The 27,443-nt window shown below is 33.4% G+C and overlaps 2 protein-coding genes across 2 annotated transcripts; both read left to right on the forward strand.

Annotated features, from left to right (window-relative positions):
* The first annotated feature begins 10,560 nt into the window (after window positions 1-10,560).
* LOC133857237 (protein ELF4-LIKE 4-like) lies at window positions 10,561-12,568 on the forward strand. The gene is made up of 2 exons (XM_062292421.1): window positions 10,561-10,786; window positions 11,878-12,568. Exon 2 carries the CDS (start codon window positions 11,920-11,922, stop codon window positions 12,262-12,264), a length of 345 nt encoding a protein of 114 aa, XP_062148405.1. The 5' UTR covers window positions 10,561-10,786; window positions 11,878-11,919; the 3' UTR covers window positions 12,265-12,568.
* An 11,117-nt stretch (window positions 12,569-23,685) lies between these two features.
* On the forward strand, window positions 23,686-26,504 carry LOC133857376 (small ribosomal subunit protein uS3x-like). Its single transcript, XM_062292628.1, has 6 exons — window positions 23,686-23,846; window positions 23,978-24,125; window positions 24,220-24,391; window positions 25,730-25,784; window positions 25,872-26,003; window positions 26,154-26,504. The coding sequence occupies exons 1-6, from the start codon at window positions 23,817-23,819 to the stop codon at window positions 26,319-26,321; spliced, it is 705 nt and encodes a 234-aa protein (XP_062148612.1). The 5' UTR covers window positions 23,686-23,816; the 3' UTR covers window positions 26,322-26,504.
* Window positions 26,505-27,443: the final 939 nt, after the last annotated feature.

Here is a 27,443-nt window from a genome sequence, read left to right on the forward strand (position 1 = left end):
TTTCTTCTTTCTTTTTTTTTTTTCCCATCAAATACACTGCAATATCTATGGGGACGAGATTTGCAAAGCATTGACTATAAGAAAACTAAAATACAAGAAAATGAAAAACAAGAGAAATAAATCACAGGACCATTGGATCGAACATTGGCGTTAGCCTATAGTTCTGAAACCATGAAAGAAAACATAAACAAATAAAAAATAAAGATTGCGGAATAATAAAATAGACAAAGGAATTTTACGTGGTTCGGTCTATGACCTACATCCACAGGATAAAGCCCTAAGGCTACATTATGCTCTTATTGCTTTATTGATTTACAATACAAATTATCCCTATTTATAGGGATATAGAGAGAATACAAAATGGTATGTAAAGAGAATACAATTAAATCAGAATTGAATGTATTCAAATCTGATTTGATTATAATCAATTACAATTAATGAAGATTAATTCAAATCCTACAATATATGGAGAGTACCGTAATATACAGTATCGTTATATTCTCTAACATCTATATGGAGAGTACCGTAATATACGATATCAATATATTCTCTAACAAAAATAAGATAGGGCCGACTACTGATGATACGATGTTTAGTGTCTTACTTTAGTTAAACTGCAATTTTAATTATCTGTATATAAATTTTTAGACACTCTTTTTACAAGCCGATTTTTAAAGGTAAATTTTACTTGAAATTTGTATTAGATGTTTAGTGGACCGTTCAAAAATTATAAAAGCTCAAAAAATAGTTAAGAACCAAAAATTAGAAGGATATATATAAAGGTTTTTTCCAAACTGTACAGGAGAAACTTATTTTAACTTTGTCTATTAAATTGATATTTGTCTTTAAGGAATGATATTTTTCAATCTCTAAGCATACTCAGCTGATTTTGGCATGCTCAATCCACCCTTGAATTTTTTATTTTTTTATTTTATTTTTTTTCATTTTCAATTAAGATTGATCTGAGGGTAGATTAAGCATATCATGTTAACTGAGTATACTGGGAGAATACAAAATCTCTTTGTCATTAGAATATGTGATTCCACACGCTCTATTAAAAATGCGTAAGAAATTCATATGCTCTAAAGATAAATATTAATTTAATAGACTAAGTAATTGGAAAAACTTTCCCCAAAGTGGTTGAAGGAAAACTTCATTAATTAAAAAAATAATATGCAATGCTATATAAAAATGTGGATATTTACGAGCATAGTTACTATTAGGATTGTCACTAAGGACGTGGCTTCTTTAATCATATGCTAAAAACGCTATTTAAATTGATGGCTTTACGTAAGAGCAATTAAAAATATATTTTCTACATGTGTGACAACTTTTAAATGCCTTGCTCCAATAATGCCTTGATATTGTAGCCATGATGTTTTTAAAAATCCACATATATTTAATATTGTTTTGTATGACGTTAAATGAGAGACCAACTAAAATATATGTTCCATGTGAGCATGTAAGATTAAAAAAAACCTTTGAAAACAATAATGTTTTTATGTGAATTAAGCTGATAGCTAGGTAACGTATTGTTTTTCATAAATACCTAAAGAATTGATTTATAATGTTATAATTTTAAGGGAAAACTTCACTTATCACTCCCGATCTTATATCACTTTTGCAATCATACCCTTAAACTTTAAAAAGTGTCAATTTAGGGTATATACCTTTTAATTTTAATTTTAAATTTTTTTTAAAAAAAAATTCATCCATCCATTAGGATTTTTCATTAAATCCTAACGGATGGGTGTCAAAACTCCTAAAATGCGTACCTCCCTTTTTTTATGAAAGAAAAAAAAATGAAACAAATTGCATGGATTTTGGCGTTGGTAAAGATTTAATGAAATTTACAAAAATACACATGCTTGAATCTTTGAAAATAAATTGTAATTTTTTTTTTAAAAAAAAAAAAGCAAAAAAAGGGTATTTTGGGAGTCAAAAATCCTAAAATACCCCTCATTTTTTTTAGGAAACAAAAAAAAAAAAAAAAAGGAGAAAAATTTGCAAGGAATTAGGCATTGATAAGGATTTAATCGAATTAGCAAAAATACTCATGCCCAAATCTTAAAAATAAATTTAAAAAAAAAAAAAAAAAAAAAACTTATATTTTCTTAGAATTGGTATTTTGGAAATTTTGACATGATTTAACGAAAAATCCTAATGGATGTGTGAAATGAAAAAAATTTGAAAGGTGGATACACTAAATTGACACTTTTTTAAATTTTACGGGTATGATTACAAAAGTTATGACAGATCAGGGGCGGTAATTGAGTGAAGTTTTTCCCAATTTTAAAACATGGATTGAAATATAACTTTTATAGGAGTCTTCTATGCAATTACATTAAAAACACTCAATGCAATGTTATTATGCCTTCGTAATTACTCTTCACACTTATTTTATATTAGTTAATTATGTGGCGTGTTTTAAATAGCTTACATACCTATATTAACTACTTAAAATATATTACGCCAATCAATATAAAATTGATGTAATAGATGAATATGAAGTACAACATTAGTAATCACTGCATGAAAAAAGAGCTCATCAAGCTCATAGATATTTATGGAAGACAACCTGGGAAGGGGCAAAGAATATTTCAAAAACTTTAAGGAGATCTCAGATCTGGGATACTCACATTTCAATTCAACTATGCAAAGGTTTGTATAATCAGGGAAACCGAAGCATCTGTCTTTGGATTGTCCCCCAACAAGAAAACCAGTCGTGGGGGTTTACAGATAATCATTGAAATCATTGGGGTTTTAAATAATAGTTCAAGAAATATCAAAACAGGATAATAAAATGTGTACTACTACTGCACTCCTCTTTCTTACTATTCTTCATCAAAGCCACGAATAGATTCCCTTTGCTTAATTAACCAAGATGCCCCCACATTAATACTAATTAAACTCTTATTTAATTAATAGGCATGGCCCTCGGGGATTTAATTAACTAAGTATGATAAGCATTAATTAATATCTAAACGCTAGCTTTATGAGAACTTGACAGATATATCTAACAAGTTGTTCTGATTAGCCCAATATTCAAAATTGGGGAACAGGATGTGCTAAACATAGCTGCAACGACTTAAGGTTTTAATCAACTGTTGTTAATTTTGTATAGGACACAAGAAAGAATATATTGTTCTTAAAATTGACGTTAAAATGAATGAAAAAACTCGTACATGCAAATTTTTATTTGAAATGCTAAAAAAATACCCTGATTTTAGGAGTTATAATATTGTATTTTTCCTTCAAATAATAATAATAATAATAAAATAGAGATGGGGTGGCTGAATTATCCCTACCTAAAGAAGACTTTGGGGGTAGCCGAACAACTCACTCGGGTGAAATGAGTGGTTCAATCACCCCAAAAAACAACTTTAGGGGTGCTCGAACCAACCACTTAACCTAAGAGGTGGTTCGGCCATCCCAAAAAATGATTTTAGGGTGGCCAAACCACCCCCATAACTTTGAGGGGGTGGTGAGGGGGTGGTTTGGCTACTAGGGTCTAGGGGTGTACAAGCGGTTACGATTAACGGTTTTTGGCTAAAACCGTTAACCGCAACCGCCTAAAACGGTTATTGAATTTTAACAACCGTATCTGCTTCAGCCTAGGCGGTTTGCGGTTATTTTTATAATCGCCGATTAGTGGTTATTATATTTATAATTGGTAGTTTGAAAACCGCTTTTTAATTTGAGCTTTAGGCATGTTTTAATTTTTTCAAAAAAAAAAAAAATTAATAATAAATTTTGGACCTTTTGGTACAAAATTAACAAATCTAAATACAAATCCAAAATATCTATTAAAAAATATATGCAAATTGAAATAACCAAATAAATTCAAAACCAAAACATTATTGGCCACCCCATAAAATGATTTCTGGGGTGAGGGTGGTCCATCCACCCTTTCAAAAAAAAAATTTCTTAGGTTGAAGGGTAATTTAAATATTTCAAATAAAAACTTTGCACTTGTACGTCCCATGCACACACTTCCATCTATTTTAATGTCAAACACCAACTAATGGTGCTAATTGAAAGTTAATGATTTGAAGGGAGTCAAGTATCGCAATTGATAATTTTGGGGGAACGAAGCATATTTTATCTTCTTAAATATATCAAATTTATTTTACACAATGAATATTACTCCATATAATAGTAAGGAAAAAAATTTGCTTACCACCCCTTATCTTTCATTACTTGTACAATTATACCCATAAACTTTAAAAAGTGTCAATTTAATGTATCTACCTTTCAAATTTTTTTTTCAATTTTTCTCTTCCATTAGAATTTTTCAATAAAATCCTAATGGAGGGGTGTCAAAATTCTTAAAATGCCCATAATTTTATTATGAAAAAAAAAAAAAAAAAAGTTGCAAGGATTTAGATGTTAGTCAGGATTTAGCAGAATTTGCAAAAATATCAATGCCTTAATTTTTGAAAAAAAAAATGAATATAATATTTAAGGGTACAATTGCAAAAATAATAATGGATCAGATGTCGTATGTGAAGTTTTCTCTAATAGTAATAATGCCCAAAAAAAAAAAAAAAAAATCAAGTTACTCGGTCTATATAATAAGTACTAAAGTAATACCGAGAAACAACTAATATTGAATTAAGTTTATTTTTTCCTTTTGAAAATAATAGTTAATCATGATATATGAATCCATTAAAATAGTTCTCTTAGAGCATTTATATGAGCTTCCTTTAAATTTTTTTTTTTTTTTAATGTAAGGAACAAAACTATTTTTTTGTTTTCCTATCCCAATAAATTCTACAATAACTTCCTTTATATTTTCCTATATCAATATTAAATATTATTTCTTTACAAATATAAATTCCTACCTACTCTCATATTTTTTCACAAAATTTCAATACAATTCACAATAAAAGGCAAAGAAATGAAAGGAAAGCTGTTATTAATGTTCTAATAGTAATAGGGCCAAAAAGAAAATCAAGTTACTCGGTCTATATAATAAATACTAAAGTAACACCGAGAAACATCTAATATTGAATTAAGTTTACTTTTTTGTTTTGAGAGAAACCCAAGTTTAACTTCTGAAAATAATAGTTAATCATAATATATGAATCTATTAAAATACTTCTATTAGAGCATTCATATGAGCTTCTCTTTGCTTTTTCTTAAATTTAAGAAACAAAACTACTTTTTGATTCTATATTCAAATACACTTCACAATAGCTTTTCTTATATTTTCCTATATCAATTAAATATTATTTATTTACAAATATAAATTCCTACCTACCCTTTACATGTTTCACAACATTTAAACACAATCCTCAATAAAAAGCAAATAAATGAGATGAGAGAAGAAAAAGAAATGTTTTATATTAAGATAATAGATAGAGAAATTCTTTTGGTTCCCAGGAATACAAACAACCCAGGACCGAGAGACAAGTCGGTCAGCCAAGGCCTGGGACAAGTATGTCCCGGGAACTTAGGTATCAGTCATCCTAGGAAATTCAGATTAAGATTATGCTCTAAGAATTGAAGTAGAAGTCATCCTCCAAGTCCAAGTCTAATCTGATCAACAATCCTATTTCTGATGGAATCGGGATAGGACTCCTAGTCCAAATCCGATCCTGAATTTTTCGGGATCAGATCCTATGTCTACTAAGGGATCAAAGTTCAAGTAGAATTCTAATTGCACTCATAGATCAATAAGGAGTAGGAAACCTAATTCAGGTTGACATATATCTCTTTGCTTAAAAATAGGCTCATACCCAAGTATAAATGACATCTATTTTATGCATAAAGTATATTTTTTTATCAGAAGCTAATTAGGCATTGGAACAAGACCCCTAAAAGAGTCTATAGTCTTAATTGTTTTGTAAATTCTTTGGAAGTTTGAAAAACGTTAAAAAAGAAAAAAAAAAAAGAAAAAGAAAAAGTGCAATTTACACTGTACCAACATTTAGCATACTCCCATGATAGTACCTAATCAAGCTTTGTTTAAAAAAGGAAAAAAAAAAGAACAAAAGAAAAAGAAAAAAAAGAGATTGATCGAACTCTGCAACATCAATCCAGTCAAATGGGATGAGATATGGAACATGCTAAATAGCATTTCTCTCAAAATAATAACGTAATTAATCAGGTTTGCATTGTACGTTGGGATTAATTAAGACGACTACACAACAAAAAGACTTGACAATTGGTGTGATTAATTAATTGCAACGGCAGAAAGAGAAAAGATTTCGTGAGATTATTTATTTACGTACAACCAATTAAGCATGCATTCCCAGATTAGTTAAAAGATGATTTTGGAGATATAAATAACAATGAAGCCTGCTCAGATACTTCTGGCCGAAACTGGACAAAACAAACATAGTGTACGTGTTACTAAAGGCTCTGTTTTCATTGGGCATTCACATATTTTATTTTTATTTTCTTTAGTGCTTTTTTTTTTTTTTGTTATCTATATCTATATATTTCTCACCACTTATATCCAATCTAATCAGTTCGTAATGTCACTTTCCAACAATAGAAAATGTTGTATACGGAATTAGGACGGAAATAGGACTAAATATTAATTAAATCCACTTTTATTATTATTGAAAACGTCTACTTGTGGCATATGTCCAAGAAGACTCTTCTCTTTTTTTCTTTTCTTTTTTCCTTTTTCATATTGTTTCTATAGTTATCAACCTTTTTTTTTTTTTTAATTATTATTCTATTAGTATTAGTTAATGACCCCAACTCAATAAGTGTTTTCTTTCTAATGTAATAATTTTGCCATTCGTGCCATTCTTACATGGATAGAGTATTCTTTCCAATTGATTTAGAAAATAATAATAATAATAATAATTCAGTTTATTAAACTACTACATGTTTTTTTATGTTTTTAGAATATGTGATCATGAGAAACAGTTTCTATATAGATAAAGTTTTCTTTTAAATTAAATTGAAAAAAAATCTTTTAATATAATTTATTAGATTGACATATGTCCTTAGAGCATGTGAGAAATACATTTAAAAATGCATGTAGGAATTATGAATAATGCTATTTAATAAACTGTTTTATTATTGTTTCATATAGTTTGATGATCTGGTAGTAAAAATCAGTATTTAGATCGACACTTGAAAAAAAAAAAAAAAAAAAATCAATTTTTATTTTCTCTTTTAAAACAAATAATTTAAATACAAAACATCCCCAAATCACGAAAACATTTCACGAGAATAATTTTTGAAACTAAAAACAAAAATACGTTTTGAGATGGACGTGTTGAGATCGACTCTACAACAAAAATGAACAAAAACCAATCAATCATTCATTTTTCGTCAAAATTATTTGTTATATATTTTCAATCACCTTAATGTGTCGTACTAGGTCGTATAAGATTAAAGTATGGAAGTGGTCATAAACATTGCACATGAGCAGAACCGTAGGGTACCATCAGGAGCGAAAAACATCATCAGCGTTGGACAGCGTGTCCCCCACACACACAGGTTTCTCTGTTCATGTGTGTGTATTTACTGCACTGAGAGGGCGTGATAGGGTGCGGGACCCAGTCTGGGGAGAAAAGAGAATCGCAGCAGAGCGAACAGACAGAGGCTCGGGTATCTGGATAGGCTCGGACCCGAAGCTGTAGATCTCCCGAGCCTCTTCCTGAACGTGGTGCAAAATGATTGGATGGAAACAGCTGTTCGGTAGATTTGATAATAATTTTAACCATTCTAGGCCAAAACGAAGATCCGCGGGCGGACTTGGGGCAGGCCGAAACCAATGTAACATTTATTTTAGGCCTCGTTACACGTCACCACTTGTGGTGACATAAGGAAAGGACACTCTCCAAAAAGTCCCATCTTTTAGGTATTTTCCCACGATTCGGCCTCCATCTCCTTGGAAGGTTATGTTTGATTTAAATAAATATTCGATTTGTGTAGTGGGACAAGGTTTGTATTATATATTTTGATTGAGTTGGAGCTAGATTTGTTTTATGCAAATCACATTTAGTAATGTTATACGATACGCATTTATCTTACTATACTTACGTGATAGGATGTAACGATAATTTTATTTTTTTATTATTTTTTTTTAAATATTATAAATTATATTTTTATTTCAAAATGATCACATAAAATTAACGTGACAGTCTTAATCAATTCTTGAATATATATATATAACCTTATATTTATGTCTTGTCATAACCTTAACCCGACATGTGACATAATAACTGATAATTTTTTACATGACTTACGAACTCTAAATGAACTCAACACGAAATTAGCAAGTTATAGTTGAGGAGTATGATCTATTTAATTAAATGAGTCGAATTATAATTGACTTGTATAATCTTATACACATGGCTCAACATGATATAAACCCAACACATTAATACGAATTGTTATTCTTGGATAAAAATTAAGCGTATGGCATTACTCTATATTATATATTTGGTTTTGATTTGTGCTTTGTACATGTGTGCGCAACATGCAAATTAAAGATGTTACACGTTCTTAATTATTGATGTAACACTCTTATCTTGCCTACTCATAAAGTCTTATCATGTGGTTTTAGTGAACCTAATAGAGATGTGAAGCGAGCATTTAAACTCATAGTCTTAAGGAGAATTTATTTGAAACACATACTATAGCTAGTTAGATTAAATTACACAATATTTTTAAATACGTTTTAAGCAATTAAATTAAACTGTATGAATCGAATAAGATATTTTTTGTACTGCATAATTGGTAATTTGGTACCAAGAATTAGGTTTAAATTAATGCTGAATTAGTTCGGAGAAAAGGAGTTAGCTTGACTTTCAATTGATTTAGAGTTATATTTAATTTTAATAAAATAGGGTATAATGTTTTAGACATGCAATGAATAAAACTTTAGTGGATTATGTCCCTATCTTTTAAATGTAGAATATAAATTAAGAATCAATCCATTTTTTTTTTTTTGGCATTATACTTGGGCATCCAATAGGATGTGAATCTTCAAAGCTAGCTATCATTTACAAAGTAATATTGCTTTATACATTTTTTTTTTTATCTTTTTTTTTTTTTTTTTGTAAAGTATACGTGACTTTTAAAATTACAATATAATCAAAATTTAATAGTGATTTATTCTAAATTCATTGATAATTTTTAAAAATCATGCCAACTTTAAATAATAATGATAATGATGATAATAATAATAATAAAAGATAGAAGAGTAGTATATAAGACTTTTGATACAGATGAAGGGTGAGAGTAACCATTTAGTCGATGTGAATTTGGAAAGAGAGTTGTACTATTCATAAAAACTAATTTTATGATTTCTCAAACACTCCTTATACTATATAACATGATATGAAGCTTTTTTTTTTTTTTTTTACATGTCCACATAAGAGGGGATAGGGAATTCGAACTAGTGACCTTCGCTTCATGAGGCGTGGTCCCCAACCGATTGAGCTGTCCCTTGAGGACACATGATATGAAGCTCACTGACAAAGATAAAACCAAGATTTCTCATAGGATCATGAATGAAAGGTTAAACATAAATTTGCCGAGAATTATTGATAATTCAAGTTTTATAGGTGCCAATTACCATATTAACACTAGATTCTCACTCATTTAATAGTTTGAATTACGTAGAAAACGACTCAATTTTTGTGCAATAAAAACACCCATATTACCTCAAGAATGAAAAAAAAAAGAGAGCATAAATATAAAGAGGAGATGAAGCCTTCTTTTATTATTTTTACAATGTATTTACTACATTATTTAAAAAATTAAATGATGGAGCAATATATTCACATGACATAATACATATCGTTAAATACAATAAAATACTGCATTTGTTTTCTTGCAACAGCAATTTTCTTGTTGAATTGAAGAATGAAAATGCCAGCCTAAATTAATTGAAGTTTTTGGAGGTGATCACCTTGCAACCCTTTCCTCCAATTGAGTTGAGCTCATTTTTATTTCACTTGAAATGAAATATAAATATATATATATATATATATATATATATATATATATATATATATATATATATATATATATATATATATATCATGAGCTATAGGTAAAATTGTAATAAAATTAGGAAATTTGATTGTTGTGATCCGTTTGTTAAAGAATTTGATAAACTTTCCTTTGAACCGACGGATACAAAATGTATTTTAAAAACATTAAACACAATCTAATTATCAATAATTATTGTACAACAAGTCTTTTCACCTATTTTTTTGACAAGAAGATCAAGTCGTACTCGGAAAAGAGAAAGAAAAAACATGGGGAAAATTCTTGTGGAGGAAGAAGAGGAGAAAGTGGTGATGAAACCTTTTCCCACAGTCGCCTTGTTAGGAAATCCCGGAAGTGGGTCCTTGTCATGATGGGAACTACATCATCCATCAACCGCCACGTGCCCAGAAATCAAATTAGCTTGAGAAGACAAGGACTTGGATCTGAGCAAAAGACACAAGCAGTCCCCCACAGAATCAATCAAAAACCTCAAAAAAAAAATAAAAAAATAAAAATCATTAATAATTACGAAAGAACAGGTGGATATGGATTATAGAATATAGCTAAAAAAATATTTAGACACACAGGGGGGTCCGAGCGTGACTGTCAAATCTACATATTCTCTCTCTCTCTCTCTCTCTCTCTGTGAAGGATTGGAAACTCTCTCTCTCTCTCTCTCTCTCTCTCAGAATTCAGAGGGCTTTGTTCCGGAGATTCGGATTGAATCGGCGATCTTTCCCACTGCTCCTCGGGAATCCCTCGTCTCCCTCTTTCAATCTGTGTCTTCTCCCAGAATATAATGTTCCAGATTTTCAAGGTACGAAATATTAATATTAATATATATTTTTTAGGAAACATGTTGGAATAAAAAAAACCCAGAAAATATCTTCTTCTTTCTTTGTTGTTTTTCACTTCCTTTGTTTTCATTCGTAGTTCTTTTTATGGGTTCGTTAATTTTCATTTGCTAGAGTATTGGATTTCAAGAAAAAGATATTTATGAATCTTATACATATTATAGAGTATGGTTTTCCTTTTTGTAAGATCTTTCGCAGTGCTAGTGGGTGTCGGATTTCTTTTTGGTAATGTTAGTGGGCATTATGTTATGAGTTTCTGTTTTTATTTTTTCAGATTAATTGTTTTTTCTACTTCAGGAATTTATGATTCTGTACCTGCAAGTTTTCATGTACGGTTTGAACGTATGAATTCCCAATTTGGTCCTTGTTTTCTGGTATTCCTGAATTTCAGGCAATACCCATTTGGATTATTTAATGGGTTTTTACTTTAATTTTGATTTCAACATTTTGGACACTATTTTTGAGTTTTGTTTTATCTTATTTTCTCTGGGTTTTTTTCTTTCTTTCTTTTTTTTTTTTTTTGTATTTTTGCTTGTAAAGATCAATAATGCTGTCTGTGCAGTAGTACCCCCTCATGGCCTCATCTTCTCCGCATCATTGACTGGAATTTTTTTTTGGGTCTTAGAGATTCTTTTTTGGGGCTCTGAGCTTTAGGTGGGTATTTTCTGTGTACATTAAAAAAGGTTCCCTTTTATGGAAATGGGATCTGCTTTTCCACATCTCATCATAAATAATAACAACGCTAATAATAATAATTCATGTTGGTTATCTGATCCCCTTGTGAAAAGAACCACCCATGGAGGTCATGATTTCTACCACAGAGCACAGACCTTGTCTTATGTGCAACAAATGCCTTAAAAAAATGCCAAACCTTCTCATGTTTTGTCTGGGGTTTTGGTTTGTGTAGCTGTGTAGGCATGTTCAGGTAAGAAGATATGATTATGGGTATTAATAGAAATGAATTTCGATCTAATTTAATAAAGACTGTATCAGCTTTTGTTCCTTCTATGCTCCTTCGCCTCCTCATCTTCTTCTTTTTGTTGGTTGAATGCAGGACTGGTTTTGATTCGATAGAATTTTTCTGACTCTCAAAAGAATGGAGGGTGACACATTTTCAGGACTTGGTAATGGCACCCAGATTGATGGCAAGATCTTGCAGACATTTCAGAAGAACTTTGTTCAAGTCCAGCATATCTTGGATCAGAACAGGGTCCTCATCAATGAGATAAACCAGAACCATGAGTCCAAGATCCCTGACAACCTCAGCAGGAATGTGGGTCTGATCAGGGAGCTCAACAACAACATCAGGAGGGTGGTTGACCTCTATGCAGACCTTTCCAGTTCCTTTACCAAATCCGTGGAAGCTTCCTCCGAGGGGGATTCTAGTGGTGCTTTGAAATCAGATGGCAAAGCTGGCCACAAGCGAAATAGGCCTGCGTAGAAAATTTGAGTTCGAAATTCTTTTGCATGGTGGGAGACAAGAATTTCACAATTCGTATTGAGGTGGTAGAGCATGATTAGATTATGTAACTCTCTTGTATCAGTGAACTGTCTAGTTCTTCACTTACATTTCGTAGAGAAAATAATGAATTTTCCAGAAGTTCTACTTGGCCTCCTTGTAACTCAGTGTAACTGTGGATCACTGGATCTAATTTGAGAGTACCGAGCATGTATGTGCCATCTATTTTCTTCTTCTGGTCCTGTTCTTGAAAATGGGTAATAAAAAGGTTTTTTTTTTTTGAACCTATTTATTCTCCGCCCAACCCCCATCCATTTTTTCTATATAACTCAGGGATTTAACAGAGAGCTGATCTGTCATTTATATACATGTACAGTTTCTTGATTTCCTTTTCAAAGATATTTAAGAGCTTTTTAGCTTCCATTAACTTTTTTCTGTTTGTCAAAAAGGCTGAAATCTAATATGGGGCTTTTCAAATTTGCCATATTATCGATCTCTTTTTCCTGTATTATCATCATCTACTTTTGATAAAGACTCATTTATTATGCCCTTTTGGACCTCCCCACATGCCAGTTTCTTTTAGGCCTTAGCTGAGGACTGAAGTGAAGAGGTTTCAGATACTGTTTTCAGTCATCTACCCAGTTAGCAAATCTCCTTTTCTTCCCTTCTCTTTGCCAAGAAGCTACTGTTGAAATGTATGTGGAGAAGTGAACAAGAATTCTTCTCCTGTGAAGATGCTCTGAAACAATTGAAAGAAAAGCAGCTTTAGATAATCTTTTTAGTTCCAAGTCACACACCACCACAAGAACAGAATCTTAGATAAGAGATGATGAGCTTTTGACCAATATTTTATCTCTGTTGTAACCAATGACAGTCTCTGGGATAGGGTATTGGTAGGGAAATAAAGTATTCTACAGGTGGTTTAAAACAAAGCACTACAGTTCCTGGAGACAGACAGATATGTGTAAACAGTGACCCCCAACAACATGACAAGGGACCCAAAGGTTCTTTTGGAGATGGAACTGAGCTTCTCCATGCTTATCCCTTCCTCTACATAGGTTCTTTCTCTTTTACTTTACAATTTTTTTTCCTCCTTTTGATTCTCATTATGCAATAAATATCCTTTATGACTTCCTTCAAGTTGATGATTCCCCCGGCATCTCTCTCTTTCTCTGATTGAGTACATGTCTTTTTTGGTGGACCCAGCTTTTGGAAACCTAATTTCCTGATCTTTGGAGAATGGCCCACATGACTGATTGCTGGAAATGGCTCGTTTCTGGTTCAGATTATTTTGAAATATTGATGCTGAGGGTATTACTTCTCCCTCTCTACCTCTTACCTAAAGGCACTTCACTTGTAAGCTAGTACCTTTTCAAAAAGCTATTATAATTATTACTTTAAATCACCACTTATTTTAAAAATTTAAACAGAAAACAAAAAAAAAAAATACTAAAATTTAATTATTTAATTAATATTTTAACATATCAACCAAATTCATTTGTGCCGGCCGCCAATGCAGGTAAAGAAATGAGGCTGGAATCTACTGGCCGGATCAAACAAAATATACCGTACGTACAGGGCCTCCATCTTTATTAAAAATACAGGTGGTTTGTTTAGGTTATCATCAAGTGGTAGAAGACCAGACCAGCTGGTTCCTAAACCAAGCCAAGACAAACGAAGCATTGCTTTTAACATAACATGTGAAGTGGGAATCTACTTTTTGCCTTTCTTTCCTTTTGTTCCTTGCATTTCCAGCAAATAGGTTGGAAAGGAACCCAAGTCTAGTTTGCCCCTTTATCCTGTACAATAATAATGGATATTATAGGTATCCACATCATTACTTGGACCCAATACAGTGATCCAACAACAATAATAATCTATGCCCATCCTTCAAATGTCAAATTATGGCCTAATTACAATATTAATAATGATCATGATAATATTAATAATTACAAATTCAATAACCTTTTTTTTTTTTTTTTTTTTTTTTATAGTATATTTTGGCCATACACACAATTTTAAATTACACCACCTATCCGAAAAGCTTAAGGTTATAAAAATGATTGATTTAATCATTTAATTAATATTCTAATACTTTTCTTCACATATGGGCTCAAACTCACATTTAATAAGTAAGTCACATTACGTGGAATATTTAACTGAAGTAGAGGTGAATTGACTGAGACAACGTTCAAACTCAAGCCTTTGCTTTGATACCATGTATTTGAAACTCAAGATCTTTGCTTTGATACTATGTTAAATCATCATTTAGCTCAGAAGTTTAAACTTATAAAAAAATGTTTGATTTAATAATTTAGTTAATATTCTAACACACAAACATCCATTTGAGTTTCAAAAAGACACATAACTCCCCTTTTAATATTGGACAGAGTTTTTTCTCCAAATTATATAGAAAAAAAAAATTATTCTAATCAGTCTATTAAATTGACATATATGCTTAGTGCACTATTAATCTTATTAAAAATAACGTAAAAATTACATGTTGTAGAGGCATATTTCAATTTAATAGACTAAATTGAAATAATTTCTTCCAGCCTAATTTTTTTTTTTTTATTTATTTAAAAAACCACTTTGTCCGTTAACCTGTTAACTTAATATCGACATCCTTAGTTAGGTAGCCCATGACAGTTTTTGAGTGGACAAGTTTATCGATACAACTTAGATGTTTTACTCTTCACTAATCAATCTAAAAAATATTTTTTTAATGTGAGTGTTCATTTGGTGGGATGATTAGAAAATTGGGTGCAATTTGGCAGGTCAACCAATCCATGGTCATGTTTAATCGATGTATTAAATTGATATATGTTTATAGAACACGTCATTTTTATATATATTTTTAAAATATATGTAATTTAATAATTTTATTAAAAATGTATGAGAAAATCACACGCTATAAAGATAAACGGTAATTTGACCGACTGAATTGTTGAAATTTAATCTGCCTAATTTGAAGAAAACGAACTTTATCCTCAAATTAATTCAAGCTTTTGAGATTTTGTCAAGGAAGAACAATTTGACTAATAATTGCCTATCCCGATGGTCCTAGCTTGAGGAATTAATTGCGAGGTGCGACCAAACAAAGCTTTTGAAATCTAAGCTGCAATGGATAGAACTGGTGAAACAGTTGGATGGACTAGTTTTGAAGTCTCCTAAAGTTGTTGGTTGGGTGATTAATATCATTATTATATTGTTGTTTTCTTCTCTTCGTAATTTAAGAGGTTTTCTGACCATGCTCTCTCACTCCAGTTATGGTAGTTGTTATTGGCAGTCAAACCATGTTGTTATTGTTGTAAGTTGTAACATGCAAATCCTATGTTTGCATCTTGTTGAAGCAATTTTTTTTTTAGATGGCGGGATGGATCGGGAGAGCTTTCGATGCTTAAATCAATAAGGTATTTGACAGAGAAAACTGAAAGGAAGAAGCGGGAGAGAGAATGTACGTGCTACTTGACTTTTGGAGATGAATGCCATTTTAAAACAGAGGATTCTAGAATATGGTCTCTCGGATGTTTGTCACGTGGCAAGCTGCTATCTTTTTCATGTAGTCGATTTGTTTCGGTATGCCTTTATTAAATTTATTGTACTAACAAACATGAAGAAAACTTAGATCTATTATTATTTTTGTTATTTTTTTTTTTCATCCACAATATATGAACATTTACGAGTAACATCTATTTTAATGAAATAATTGCTCTTTCTAAACTGTTTTTTACATCAAGGTGGTTCTAATATTAATTTAATGATTAAATCTATAACTTGTAACGAGTTTAAGTGTTTTTTAGAATAAGTAGTAATTTAATATGGTGTTAAAGTGAATATTTTGAATCTTAACTCTATAATTTATTCTCACTTCAATTAAAATAGTTCACGTATCATTTGATCCGACATGTAAAAATAAGTGTTAAAGTATTAATTTTGAATAATAAAATTTATCATTTTAAGTTTTTAAGACAATTGATAATTTAATAATAAGTAATGTCAGAAACTTGGTAATCTCAATTTTCAACTAATTTTTGGATTAATAATTTTTTAACAATAATCGATCTAAAGGTTAATGGGTATTGTCACATCAGCCTAGTTGTATGCATTATTATTCTTCTCATAAAAAAAATATATATATATATATATTAATTGAAATTGTCACATCAACCTTCCAAGATAATTTTCAGATAAAAGGTGGGTTATAAATTTCTCCAAATATGCAGTAAACTATGTTCAAATTTATAAAGGACTCTGCATAAGATAAGAAGATGGGTCATCAATCCAAAGGGCTTCAAAACAAGAAGGTTTTATTCCCCTTCCAGTGTCGTTCCAATTTCGCAGAGACAAGAAGAAAGAAAACTGTGGTCGGAGCCCATTGGTTTTTTTTTTTTTTTCAAACAAATCAATCATTCTTATAAATAATAATAGGAATAGAGATGATCTCAATAATTAGAATCTAGGACCAACTTGTTCTTTAATTACAATATCACTAATACTAGTGAGAATGTCTTCCAACCAACTAAGATCATTACTTTTAGTGATTGCATCCTTTGCCGGAGTATGAGCTGGACAATTTGCTTCCCTTCGAATGTGGACAACGGAAGGGGATCTAAAAGTATCCAACTCTTTTTTAATGCCTTCTATGAAATGGCCCGATCTGTGTATAGAAGAACTAATCGAATTGATCTCTCTAACAATATGAAGAGCATCACCTTATAAAATTATATAAAAAAAGCTCACCTCCTTGCTAAAAATCATCGCATTAAGTGTTGCAATTGCTTCTGCCTCTTTTGGATCCACAACTAACCTTTGAGAAAAACTATAGACACCCAGAAAAAAAAAAAAAAAAAAAAAAAAAAAAAAAAAAAAAAAAAAAAAAAAACCATAGTTGTCACAAGCTATGATGCCAATACAACAATTATTCTTGTTAATCACAGCATCTCAATTGACTTTGATCACACCTACCGATGGAGGTTACATAAAATCTGTTCCACTGTTTCTATTTCTCTTGCCTGCAAAGCAGCTTGTTCTTCTAGCAAGTTGCAGACACCACTTATAAACTAACGTGACAGTCAACGTGGGATTGCCACGCCAGCCACAATCAAATTCAATCGTTTAATGATTGGTGTGATAAGTCTATTAATATAAGAGTTAACGTGGTACTGCCACATCAGTCACGACTGATGTGGAAAGTGTCATGTGAACATACAAACTAATATGAGAGTTCACGTGGTATTGTCACATTAGACACGGACAAATTTAATTGTTTAATAGCTAACATGATGAGTACCAATAGACTGCCACATTAGTTTGTTGGTGATTAATTTGTAATAAACACATTGTAAGGGCTTGGAGCACTAGCAGTAGTTTCTCTTAAATTTTTCTTAAATTTAGGGCAACTAAACTATTTTTTTTTTACTTATATATTCAAATAAACTCCATAATAGTTTATCTATCATTTTTTTTATACCATTTAAGTATTCATTCAAATAAATGTTAGAGCAAAGAGAATAAAGAAAAAAATATTTTTATATTAAAATAACGTTAAAGAAAACGTTTTTACTTCCCTAAATTTATGGTAGCACTCGTGATTCGCTTGGTGTTACATTGGTTTGGGAACATCAAAATAATCAGTTGGAAGTCGTTTTTTTTTTTTTTTTTTTTTTTTTTTTTTCTATAAGTTTTTATTACATTTATGAAATGTAATGCGTTTTAAGAAAGCTATTCTTAGTGCTTTTAGAAACTAGAATGAGATTCCATGTGGTATTGCCACATCAGTCATCAATAAATTGAATTGCTTAATGATTAACATGGCAAGTATTACAGAAACTGTTACATTAATTTGTAATTAATTTAAAATAAAAATTATATTTACAGCAACAGCCCACGCCCAACATTTCTCTTACCTTCGGACATAATTGACCTTCGTGGATCGTTTTTACTGTTTAGAAGGCCTTTGATGATGTCATTGGGCCGTGCGCCCCAACATTTGGGCTCTTTTTGCTTTACTCTCTCTGTATTGTCTTTCTTTTTTTTCTTTTTTGTTGATTGCACTCTCTGTATTGTCAATATGGCTTCGATGATGTCATTTTCTGTATGAGCACATGATAGCTTATCTTATGTGACATGTTTTACGGACCTACAGCCTTGTATTGTCACGTCCCATTTGAAAAGAGTTTCAAATTTTCAATTGTCGAAACAAAAAATACAAATAAAAGGCCCTCAATTGACAAGACAACTGAGTTGTGATTCGAATACACATATGGATTTCACCTGCTGGGCTTGGGCTAGGAAGCCTGAACCCAGACTAGCCTATCAATCCATTTCGGCAAATGCAGAAAGATTGTAAGAGAGCGGGTAGCACTCAGTCTTCCTTTTATCTAAAAAGGGGACAACGCAAAGCATGTGAATAGATCTTTTTGGATAGCCCATGGTTTGGACTATGATTATTTATAATTATTAGTTTGAATTTGAGAGGATACGGATGGGTAATTGTGATATACCACTTAAGAGACCCACTTGACTAAATAAAAATTGGATTGTCCAATTACTTGTCCGGTCAGGAAAGTTCCATAAGTGGTATCTCACAGTCATCTGTCTACAATTATTTGCCCAAATTTGAGATAATTCAGGCAGGTGATTGTAAGAGACCACTTATGAGACCTACTTGACCAAATAAAAATTAGGTTGCCTAACTACTTATCCGGTCAGGTGGGTCCCATAAATGGTTATCACAATCATCTGCCCGAATTCTCTCAAATTCGGACAAATAATTATAAAGGATTCTGGTCCCCTATGGTTACACCATTCTCCTCGATAGTGGTGTAACCATGGGCAATTTGCACGTGTAAACTTTATGTAAAAACCTAGTAAACAACCAATAGATGACTAATTTTTGTTTTTCATAGGTCTTAAAATTTAGGGTAAATATTTAATAAATTCATGAGTCAATGCATGATTGGAAATCAGTCATTCCGTGATTTATCCGTCCAATTTTTTAACTTCTGTTAGTGCTACACTAGCCTTTTCACCACATAATCTTAAAATATTATTATTTTTTAATAATTTTATTTATTTTATTTTTTTTAAAAAAAAAAAACTTAAAAAATGAAAACGTTGGGTGGAGGGGTGGCTCGCCGCCTCCCCATGGGCCTAGGGTGGCCATGCACCACCCCTTCCGTGCAGCTCATTCGGTTTAAGGGTGCGATGGTAAGCCTTTCACTGTTTGTTAAAAATCTGTTATTTTTGGCTTGATGAAGTGGTTTTTAGTGTTTTTGTCGACGAGATTTCAAATGGGTTGTGACTGGAATGGTTGAATTCATCGTCATCGTTCCATGTAGTTGGTTTCTAGGGTTTTGAAGTTGTTTGTGCAAAATCCCAGCTGGGCTTCTTTTAGTAGTTTGATTTTAGGACTTCGAATCTGTCCAGCACTACAGTTTCCCATCGGGGTGTTTGTCAATTCCCGTCAAAATAGAGATAATTGGGCTCAAATTTTCATCTGGGTCAACTTCAAAATCATAAATTGGTTTACCTTTCCCTAGCTCTAGCATTTCGTTTGGTGGCAGTTTGGATATCCTAATGGAGGCTTGATTTCTCGAACCAAGAAGTGTTTTCAAGTCCGAACATGGGGGAGTTTCGGACCAGTTGCTCAATGTTTAGTTTATTTGATGAACTTCTCAAGAACACTCATGCTTGCACTCTAACCTACACTTGTAATTAGGGGTGTGCAAAACCCGTCCCGCCCGCCCGCCCTGCAAAACACCGAATTTTCAGTTTTTTTTTTTTTTTTGACGGTTTAGGGTCCAACAATGATATACCCATGCCGAGCAGGGCGGGTTGCGGGTTTAGAGTTTTAAAAAAATCAGGTTCCCACCCTGCTTCAATGGGAACAATAATAATAATAATAATAATAAGCTTATAACTACATTTACTAAAATCTGTGAGGACTGGAGAGAGAAAAAATCACCAGAGAGAAAACCAAAGAGCCTCCCCGTTTCAGAGCCGTTTTACCGGGGAGGGACCTCCTTCCGGCTGTTTTTTGTTTCTCTCAGTCTTTAGGACTGTAGAGTTTTGTTCCCTCCGGTTGAACCGGTGGAGGGTGTCTTGCCCCTAGCTCTTTGGGCTATGGTGGCTTTGTTTTTTCTTGTTTTTTCTTGTTTTTCTTTCTGTTTCTGGCAGGTTAACTCTTCTTAAGAAGTCTAAGGTGGAGTGAGGCCGGTTTTAGTGTCGTCAACGGCGTGTTTCTGGCCGGACTTTCTTGGTTTTCTCGGATTTTTTGAAGCTAGATCTACGCATGTCCGTCGACTTCTGGTGGACACTCGCTACCCAGCCTAAGTCCTTGCTGTGTTCCGCCCTGGTTGCCGGAAGCTGCGGTCGTGCAGGTCCTCGAAGCTCGGCGCGTGGCCCTCACGCACCAGGGCATCTTTGTTTTCTGTCTGCGCGTGTAGGCCACGCTCCGCACTTTCTGGCCGTGCTTGGCGGCGTCTGGGGTCTCCGGCGACGGATCTTCTGCTGGGTGCGTCCGGATGCGGTGCGTGTCCTACACGTGCCGTCACTCAAGTGAAGCTGCCACCCTACTCCACTGCCGGTGACTTTTTTAGGGTTTTCTGCCTTTGTGTTGTATTTTCTCATGTTTCTATGTACAGTTTGCCTATGTGTGGCTCAAGTTTTATTAGAATTTTTTTCGTAAGGGGCTTTATTGTAATTCTAGTGAGATTTGAGATTCTGCTAGGCAGTTGTTTTTAAGCTAGATCCTTCTGGCTTAGAGTGTGAGGGATCTGTCCCTCATTTCTCATCTTGTACGCCTTGGGCTTTTAATATCTATGGTTAGCACATGCTAATCCGTTCAAAAATAATAATAATAATAATAAGAAAAATAAAGAAAGAAAACCCTAGTCCCTGACTCCCTAAGTCCCCCACTTACCCAATTATCCAGCCCTAACACCGCACGCACACTACCCCTTTAGCCCACACTTCAGTTTTATTTCTTCTGTCTTCAAGTTCGAGCGCCGCACTTCACTGTTCTTCTCTTTGCATCTTCGCTTCTTCATCAACTTTCTTCAATCTTCACCTCTCCATCTCCTTCGGGTTTGCATTTGCAAGTATTATATGCTCTTTTTTATTTCCTGTACAATATTTGTATATTTGTATAGTTTATATTGAATATGTATCTGCATATATTGAATCTTCATTTGAAGTTGGTCTTTTGATATACTGATTGTAGCAGATTGTGTGTATACCCGCCTCGCCTCACCCCGCCCCATGAAACCCACAATCTCTGCCATGCACGAATTGCCTATTTTTTATGTGGTTTGTGGGTTGAAAATCGTCAACCCGCAAAGGTGCGGGGCGGGGCCAAAAAGAGTAGAAATCCACCTCACCCCGCCTCGTGCACACCCCTACTTGTAACCCATCCGACCCTCATTTTCTTTTTTTTAACTTTTTTTTTTTTAAAAAAAATCTTTCCTTTTAAATAAAATTATTAAAAATATAATATTTTAAGGTGATGTGGCAAAAAGACTGACGTGGCACTAACAGAAGTCAAAAAATTGGATGGAAAAATTACAGAATGACTGATTTCAAATCTGCGACAAACTTAATATGCAAAAATTGATTTTTAAACAGTGAAGGGCTGATTTCAAATCGTGCATTGATTCAGAAATTTATTAGATATTTACTCTAAAATTTATGTAAAAACCAAAAAGGCCACAACTTATGAAAATCTGAGTTTTAAAAATTTGCAAAGTGCATAAAGTGTATTTTTGTTTTTTTTTTTTTGAAAATTCGTAAAGTGTATTTTAAATTAAGGGGTAAATACCTTTTGGGTATTTGTGGTTTGAAAACTTTATTTATTGGTACTTCAATTTCAATTTATTACACAGATGGTACCTGAGTTTTGAAAAAAGACGAATTTGATACATCCGTTTATTTTTTCGTTCAAAATTTAACGGACTGCCACATGTCTACTCTAAGGGGTTGACACGTGGCGCAATTTAAAAAAAATTAAAAAATTGAAATTAAAAAAGTTTAAAAATTAAAAATAATAAAACTTTAAAAAAATAAAAACTTTAAAAAAAAAAAATTGAAAAAAAAAGAAGGGTGGCGAGGGGAGGGGGTGGTTCAGCCACCCCAAGGGCCAAAACCCTTACAATTTTTTTTTTTTAGAGGGTTTTGGCAATTGGGGATGGCTGAGGGTGGGCCGGCCACCCCTAAGTCGGCCGGTCTTGGGTAACCATGGGGTGATTTGGCCACCCCCAAGAGCCGAAACCTTCACTTTTTTTTTAATTTTTTTTTTTTAAGTTTTTTTTTTATTTATTAATTTTTAAATATCATTATTTTCTATTTTTTATTTTTTTTAGATTGTGTCACGTGTCAGCACCTTATAGTAGACATGTGACAGTCTATTAAATTTTGGACGGAAAAATAGACGGAGGTAGTAAATTCGTCTTTTTTCAAAATTTAGGTATTATTTATAAAACAAATTGAAACTGAGTTATAAAAAAAAAAAAAAATTTCAAATCACGTGTACCAAAAAATATAATGATGTGTTTGGCAACCGAGTGGAATAATTATTCCACTCGGATTTTTTCTAAAACCCGCCCACCCGCCCGAATACCCGAATTTGACCCGAATTTTGTTTGAATTTTAAGCTGACGATTTGAGTATTGGTTGGGCCCCACGTGCAGGACAAATTGTCTCCCAAAAAGCGCGTGGGTCCCACATATAAATAATAAAATAATACAAATTTAAATAAAAAAAATAAAAGAAATTAATTAAAAACACAAGGGTGGCTGCCACTTGGGGGTGGCCGCGCACAAGGGTGGCTGCCACTTGGGGGTGGCCGCGCGGCCACCCCCGACCCGGGCAGGGGTGGCCGCGCGGTCACCCCCGAACAGCGGGGGTGGCCGCGCGGCCTCCCCCGACCCTTGGGGTGGCTGCCAACCGGCAGCCACCCCTGCATCATTTTTTTTTTAATTTTAATTTTATTTTTTTTAAAAAAAATTATTTATTTATTTTTTAATTAAATAATCAATATATAATAAATTATTATTTTACACAACTTTTCAAAATACCAATCATTATACACAACTTTTTAAACTTCCAATCATTTTTTACCATTAAAATATAATATTTTTCAATCTCAAAATTCAACATCCAAACACAATTCTTTACCTCGATATTTGTAAATAGAATTAGAATTGAATTCTAATTCTCAAAATAGAATTAAATCAAACTCGACTTTTTCTTTTCAAAAAAAAAAAAAAAACTGGACTTTTTAGTCCTTTCCCCGTTTCTCCCTATGAATAGGTGAAAATAAAATAAAAAAGGTCACTACTTACCCTAATAATAAACTAAACCGATCCCATCCGTTCAAACAAAACCCTAATTTCACATCCACCGTCCGATCGGTTCCCTCCCTGTCTTATAATCCCCTCTCTCAACCTGAAGCCCTAGCGTGACTAGGGTTTACAAATTGCAGAGCTACCTGCCGCCTTGCTCTCAGATCTCGCCCACGCATCAGATCCCCGAATATGGCAGCCCAAATGAGCAAAAAGCGAAAGGTCAGCTCTTTCTTTCACTCTCCGTTTGTTTCATGAGAAAATAATTCCCAAGAAAAGCCCAAATAAAACAGAATATCACTCCCTCTTTAGCAGTGATTAATGCTTTCTAAAGCTTTGGTTTTTGGTTACAGTTCGTCGCTGACGGAGTCTTCTTCGCCGAGCTTAACGAGGTCCTGACCCGTGAACTCGCCGAGGACGGTTACTCCGGAGTGGAGGTTAGGGTCACTCCGATGCGCACCGAGATAATCATCAGAGCCACACGGACCCAAAACGTTCTGGGTCTGAATTTCCTTGATTTCTTCTGTGTTTCCAATTTTTGTTTGGTTTTGTGTGTGATTCCAACGTGTTGATTTTATGGGGTTTGATTTTATAGGTGAGAAGGGGAGGAGGATCAGAGAGCTGACCTCGTTGGTACAGAAGCGGTTCAAGTTCCCGGAGAACACCGTGGAGCTCTACGCCGAGAAGGTTAACAACAGAGGGCTCTGCGCTATTGCCCAGGCTGAGTCTCTCCGCTACAAGCTCCTCGGTGGTCTCGCCGTTCGGAGGTTGGTATTTTATTGCTGTCCTTTTGTTTATTAGGATTTCTTGTGTGCCTAGAATTGAAGTTAACAGTGATTGGAATTTAGGATTCTGATGTGGATTGAATGCGATATAAAGCTTTATAAATTTGATTTTCAATTCTGATGCGCGTAATATTTGCTTGGTTGACCTTTTGCTGTATTTGTTAATGGGTTTTATGTTTTTGTGTCTAACGTGGAATTTATGTTAGGAATCCTCGTTTGTGCTGTGTAGACAATTTGGAAAAAACAATCTTGTTTGAAGTCTACTGGGTCTGGTTTTTGTGAGATGTCTTTCTCGTGGTTGTACTTTGTTCCAGTTTTGTATGTCATCTATAAAGCAGATTGGTGGTTATATACCAACGTTGTGTCGGAAGATGACTATAGTAATATTACTCAAGTCCCCTTTGTGCCATCATCCTATTGAAATGCTCTGGTTTTCATGTAGTAACCTCGGGAAGGGGACATGATATTTTGATTATAATTTTTTTCTGCATAATGAAACTCATACCTTTGCATGGACTACTAATTTTGTTTGCCATCTTGTATTTTCAGTATCAATTGTTCTGTCCTTGTACTATATAATATGGTCAGTCATCTATAAAGCAAACAGGTCATATTTCATACCAGATTTGTGTCGGAAGATGACTATATTGACGTCGCGACTCAGGCTATTGCAACAATGACAAGAAATTTGCTTAGATTTGTGTGCTTGGAGTTGCTACATAATTGTTCATTTTCGTCCAAGTTTGTCCAAGTCTTTTGTCAACTCGTTTGTACCCTTGTTGTCTCACGTGTTTTCACGACCCAACAACCCTCCAACCTTCCAACAAAAAAAAAGTCTTCTGTTTTTATATTCCCTATTTGAAGAAGGATCTGGTTATTCACAAGGAAAGAATCTGGTTTTAAGAAGCTGCATCTTGAAGAAATCATTACCCTACACTGGTTTTGCTAGTTTTATTCCTTTTGTGGGTTTTGGTGTTGTTGTTGGAGTGCAGAAGAATGACTCTAGTCTTCCTTGTAGCATTACTCTTGTGATTGTATTTGAACTACACTGCTCTTCTGGTTGTGAGTGAGTTATTGGCTGGTGTAGAGGACCAAGATATTTAACAATAGATATAGTGTGAGAATTTGATCGCTACTGCCTTTTAGAAATGATTCTCACATGTGAAATGTGTTTCATCACAAACTTAAGCATCCTTTTATGGTTTTTGGTTTTGTGTAAGGAATCAGCTATGTTTGCTACACAGATTGACTTCATTCCTACAATGTTTGCTTAAAGGTTTTTAGAACTAAGCTAACTTGATTGATGTTATTCTTATTTAGGGCCTGCTATGGTGTATTGAGATTTGTCATGGAAAACGGCGCAAAGGGTTGCGAGGTTTGTAGGCAGCTTTTAACCCTTATAGTGCTAACTTTTATTCTTCTGCTTGGAATATGATTTTTGATATTCTTTGCATGTAAACAGGTGATTGTTAGTGGAAAACTTAGGGCACAACGTGCAAAGTCCATGAAGTTCAAGGACGGATACATGATTTCTTCTGGTCAGCCAGTGAAAGAATATATTGACTCAGCTGTGAGACATGTTCTTCTGAGACAGGTTAGCTTGACTAAATTTGTGTTGCTTAGAGTATATAGTGCTGCTCTCTTTGGACAAATCACTTTGCATTACTTTTTATGAACTCTTGCCTGTACATTTCTTTCTATATAGTGATTCTGTTTCTTATCAAAATATCAAATTTTCATACAGGGGGTGCTTGGTATTAAGGTCAAGATCATGCTTGATTGGGATCCTAAGGGAAAGGTCGGCCCCACCAAGCCCATACCTGATCTGGTTACTATACACACTCCCAAGGAGGAAGAGGAACACTTCCGGGCCCCGGTGGTGGCAACTGATATTGAGCTCCCAGTGGCTTAATTGCTGTCCTGAATTATTAGAGCCATCCGTGTTATACTTTATTGTCCTGCATATCTAAATTCTGTGGAGTTTTTTTAATTGCCAATTTTGGTTTCTAAGGACTTGTGATGGGTTGTTTGATATCTTCTTTTAGGATGTTACCCTAATTTTGCTATATCTTAAGTCACTATTTTTGTTTAATAATCCTTGCATTTATTTAATTGTTTTTTTCATCATTTTCTTATTTTATTGTTCTTGACAACCATTTTTTCTTTAATTTCGTGGCAATGAACTGGTAGATGGCCACTTCGTATTGAAAAATCCTGCACCAGTTAATTGTTGGAAATTTGGTGGCTGCTTTCAGGACCTAATGTTGTTTTGAGTGTTACTAGTTTATCGAAAATGATTTGTGGGGGACGTTTTTCCGTCCCCCATGAATCACTGTTCCTAGTTTATTATGACTGGTTTAATTTCAAAGACTGGATTTTCTGAGTTGCTCTTTTGGGTTGGGTGTTTCAAGTGCTCGATGTTCATGCCCTGAGAGATTTTTATTTTCGTCCAAGCAAACGAAAGCGAAATGTATTCCCTATTAGCTGTTTGAATTGTGTGTACAATTAGCTCGAATTACATGTGATTAGAATAATTCTCAAAAATGTGTTGGAAGAAAACAAGAATAATTCCCAACGTAGGGTTTGTTTGTTTAGCTCATAAGGCGTAAAGTATTTTTGGATCAAATAAATTATTATAAATACTACGCTTGTGCCGTCCTTAACCTGCATTTATCTCAAACTGCTTCCAATAACAATGGCTGATTGGAAAAATTTACTTGACAACATATTTTTAGGAAGATTAATGCTAGATTTACTATGCTTGTTTTAAAAAATAGAGTGCTGATTAAACAGTATTACATCAGTAAAAGTATGATAAAAATGAGATAAGAGGGCGGTGAAAATTTGAATCTTAACATATAAGATGTGTTAGGTATGGTTTTCTTAAAAATTGATGTTACCGATGTCTCTTCCAACAAAAACTTTTAAGTACATCTACGGTTTTTTTTTTGAAGTGGTGCTTAAGGGATGAATGTGTTGTTGGGCAACGAAATCACCTTTGTGAACCCTTTTGTTAGAGAGAAGTGACTGTTGT

This window comes from Alnus glutinosa, chromosome 14, assembly GCF_958979055.1.
Source record: "Alnus glutinosa chromosome 14, dhAlnGlut1.1, whole genome shotgun sequence".
In the NCBI taxonomy this organism is placed as follows: domain Eukaryota; kingdom Viridiplantae; phylum Streptophyta; class Magnoliopsida; order Fagales; family Betulaceae; genus Alnus; species Alnus glutinosa.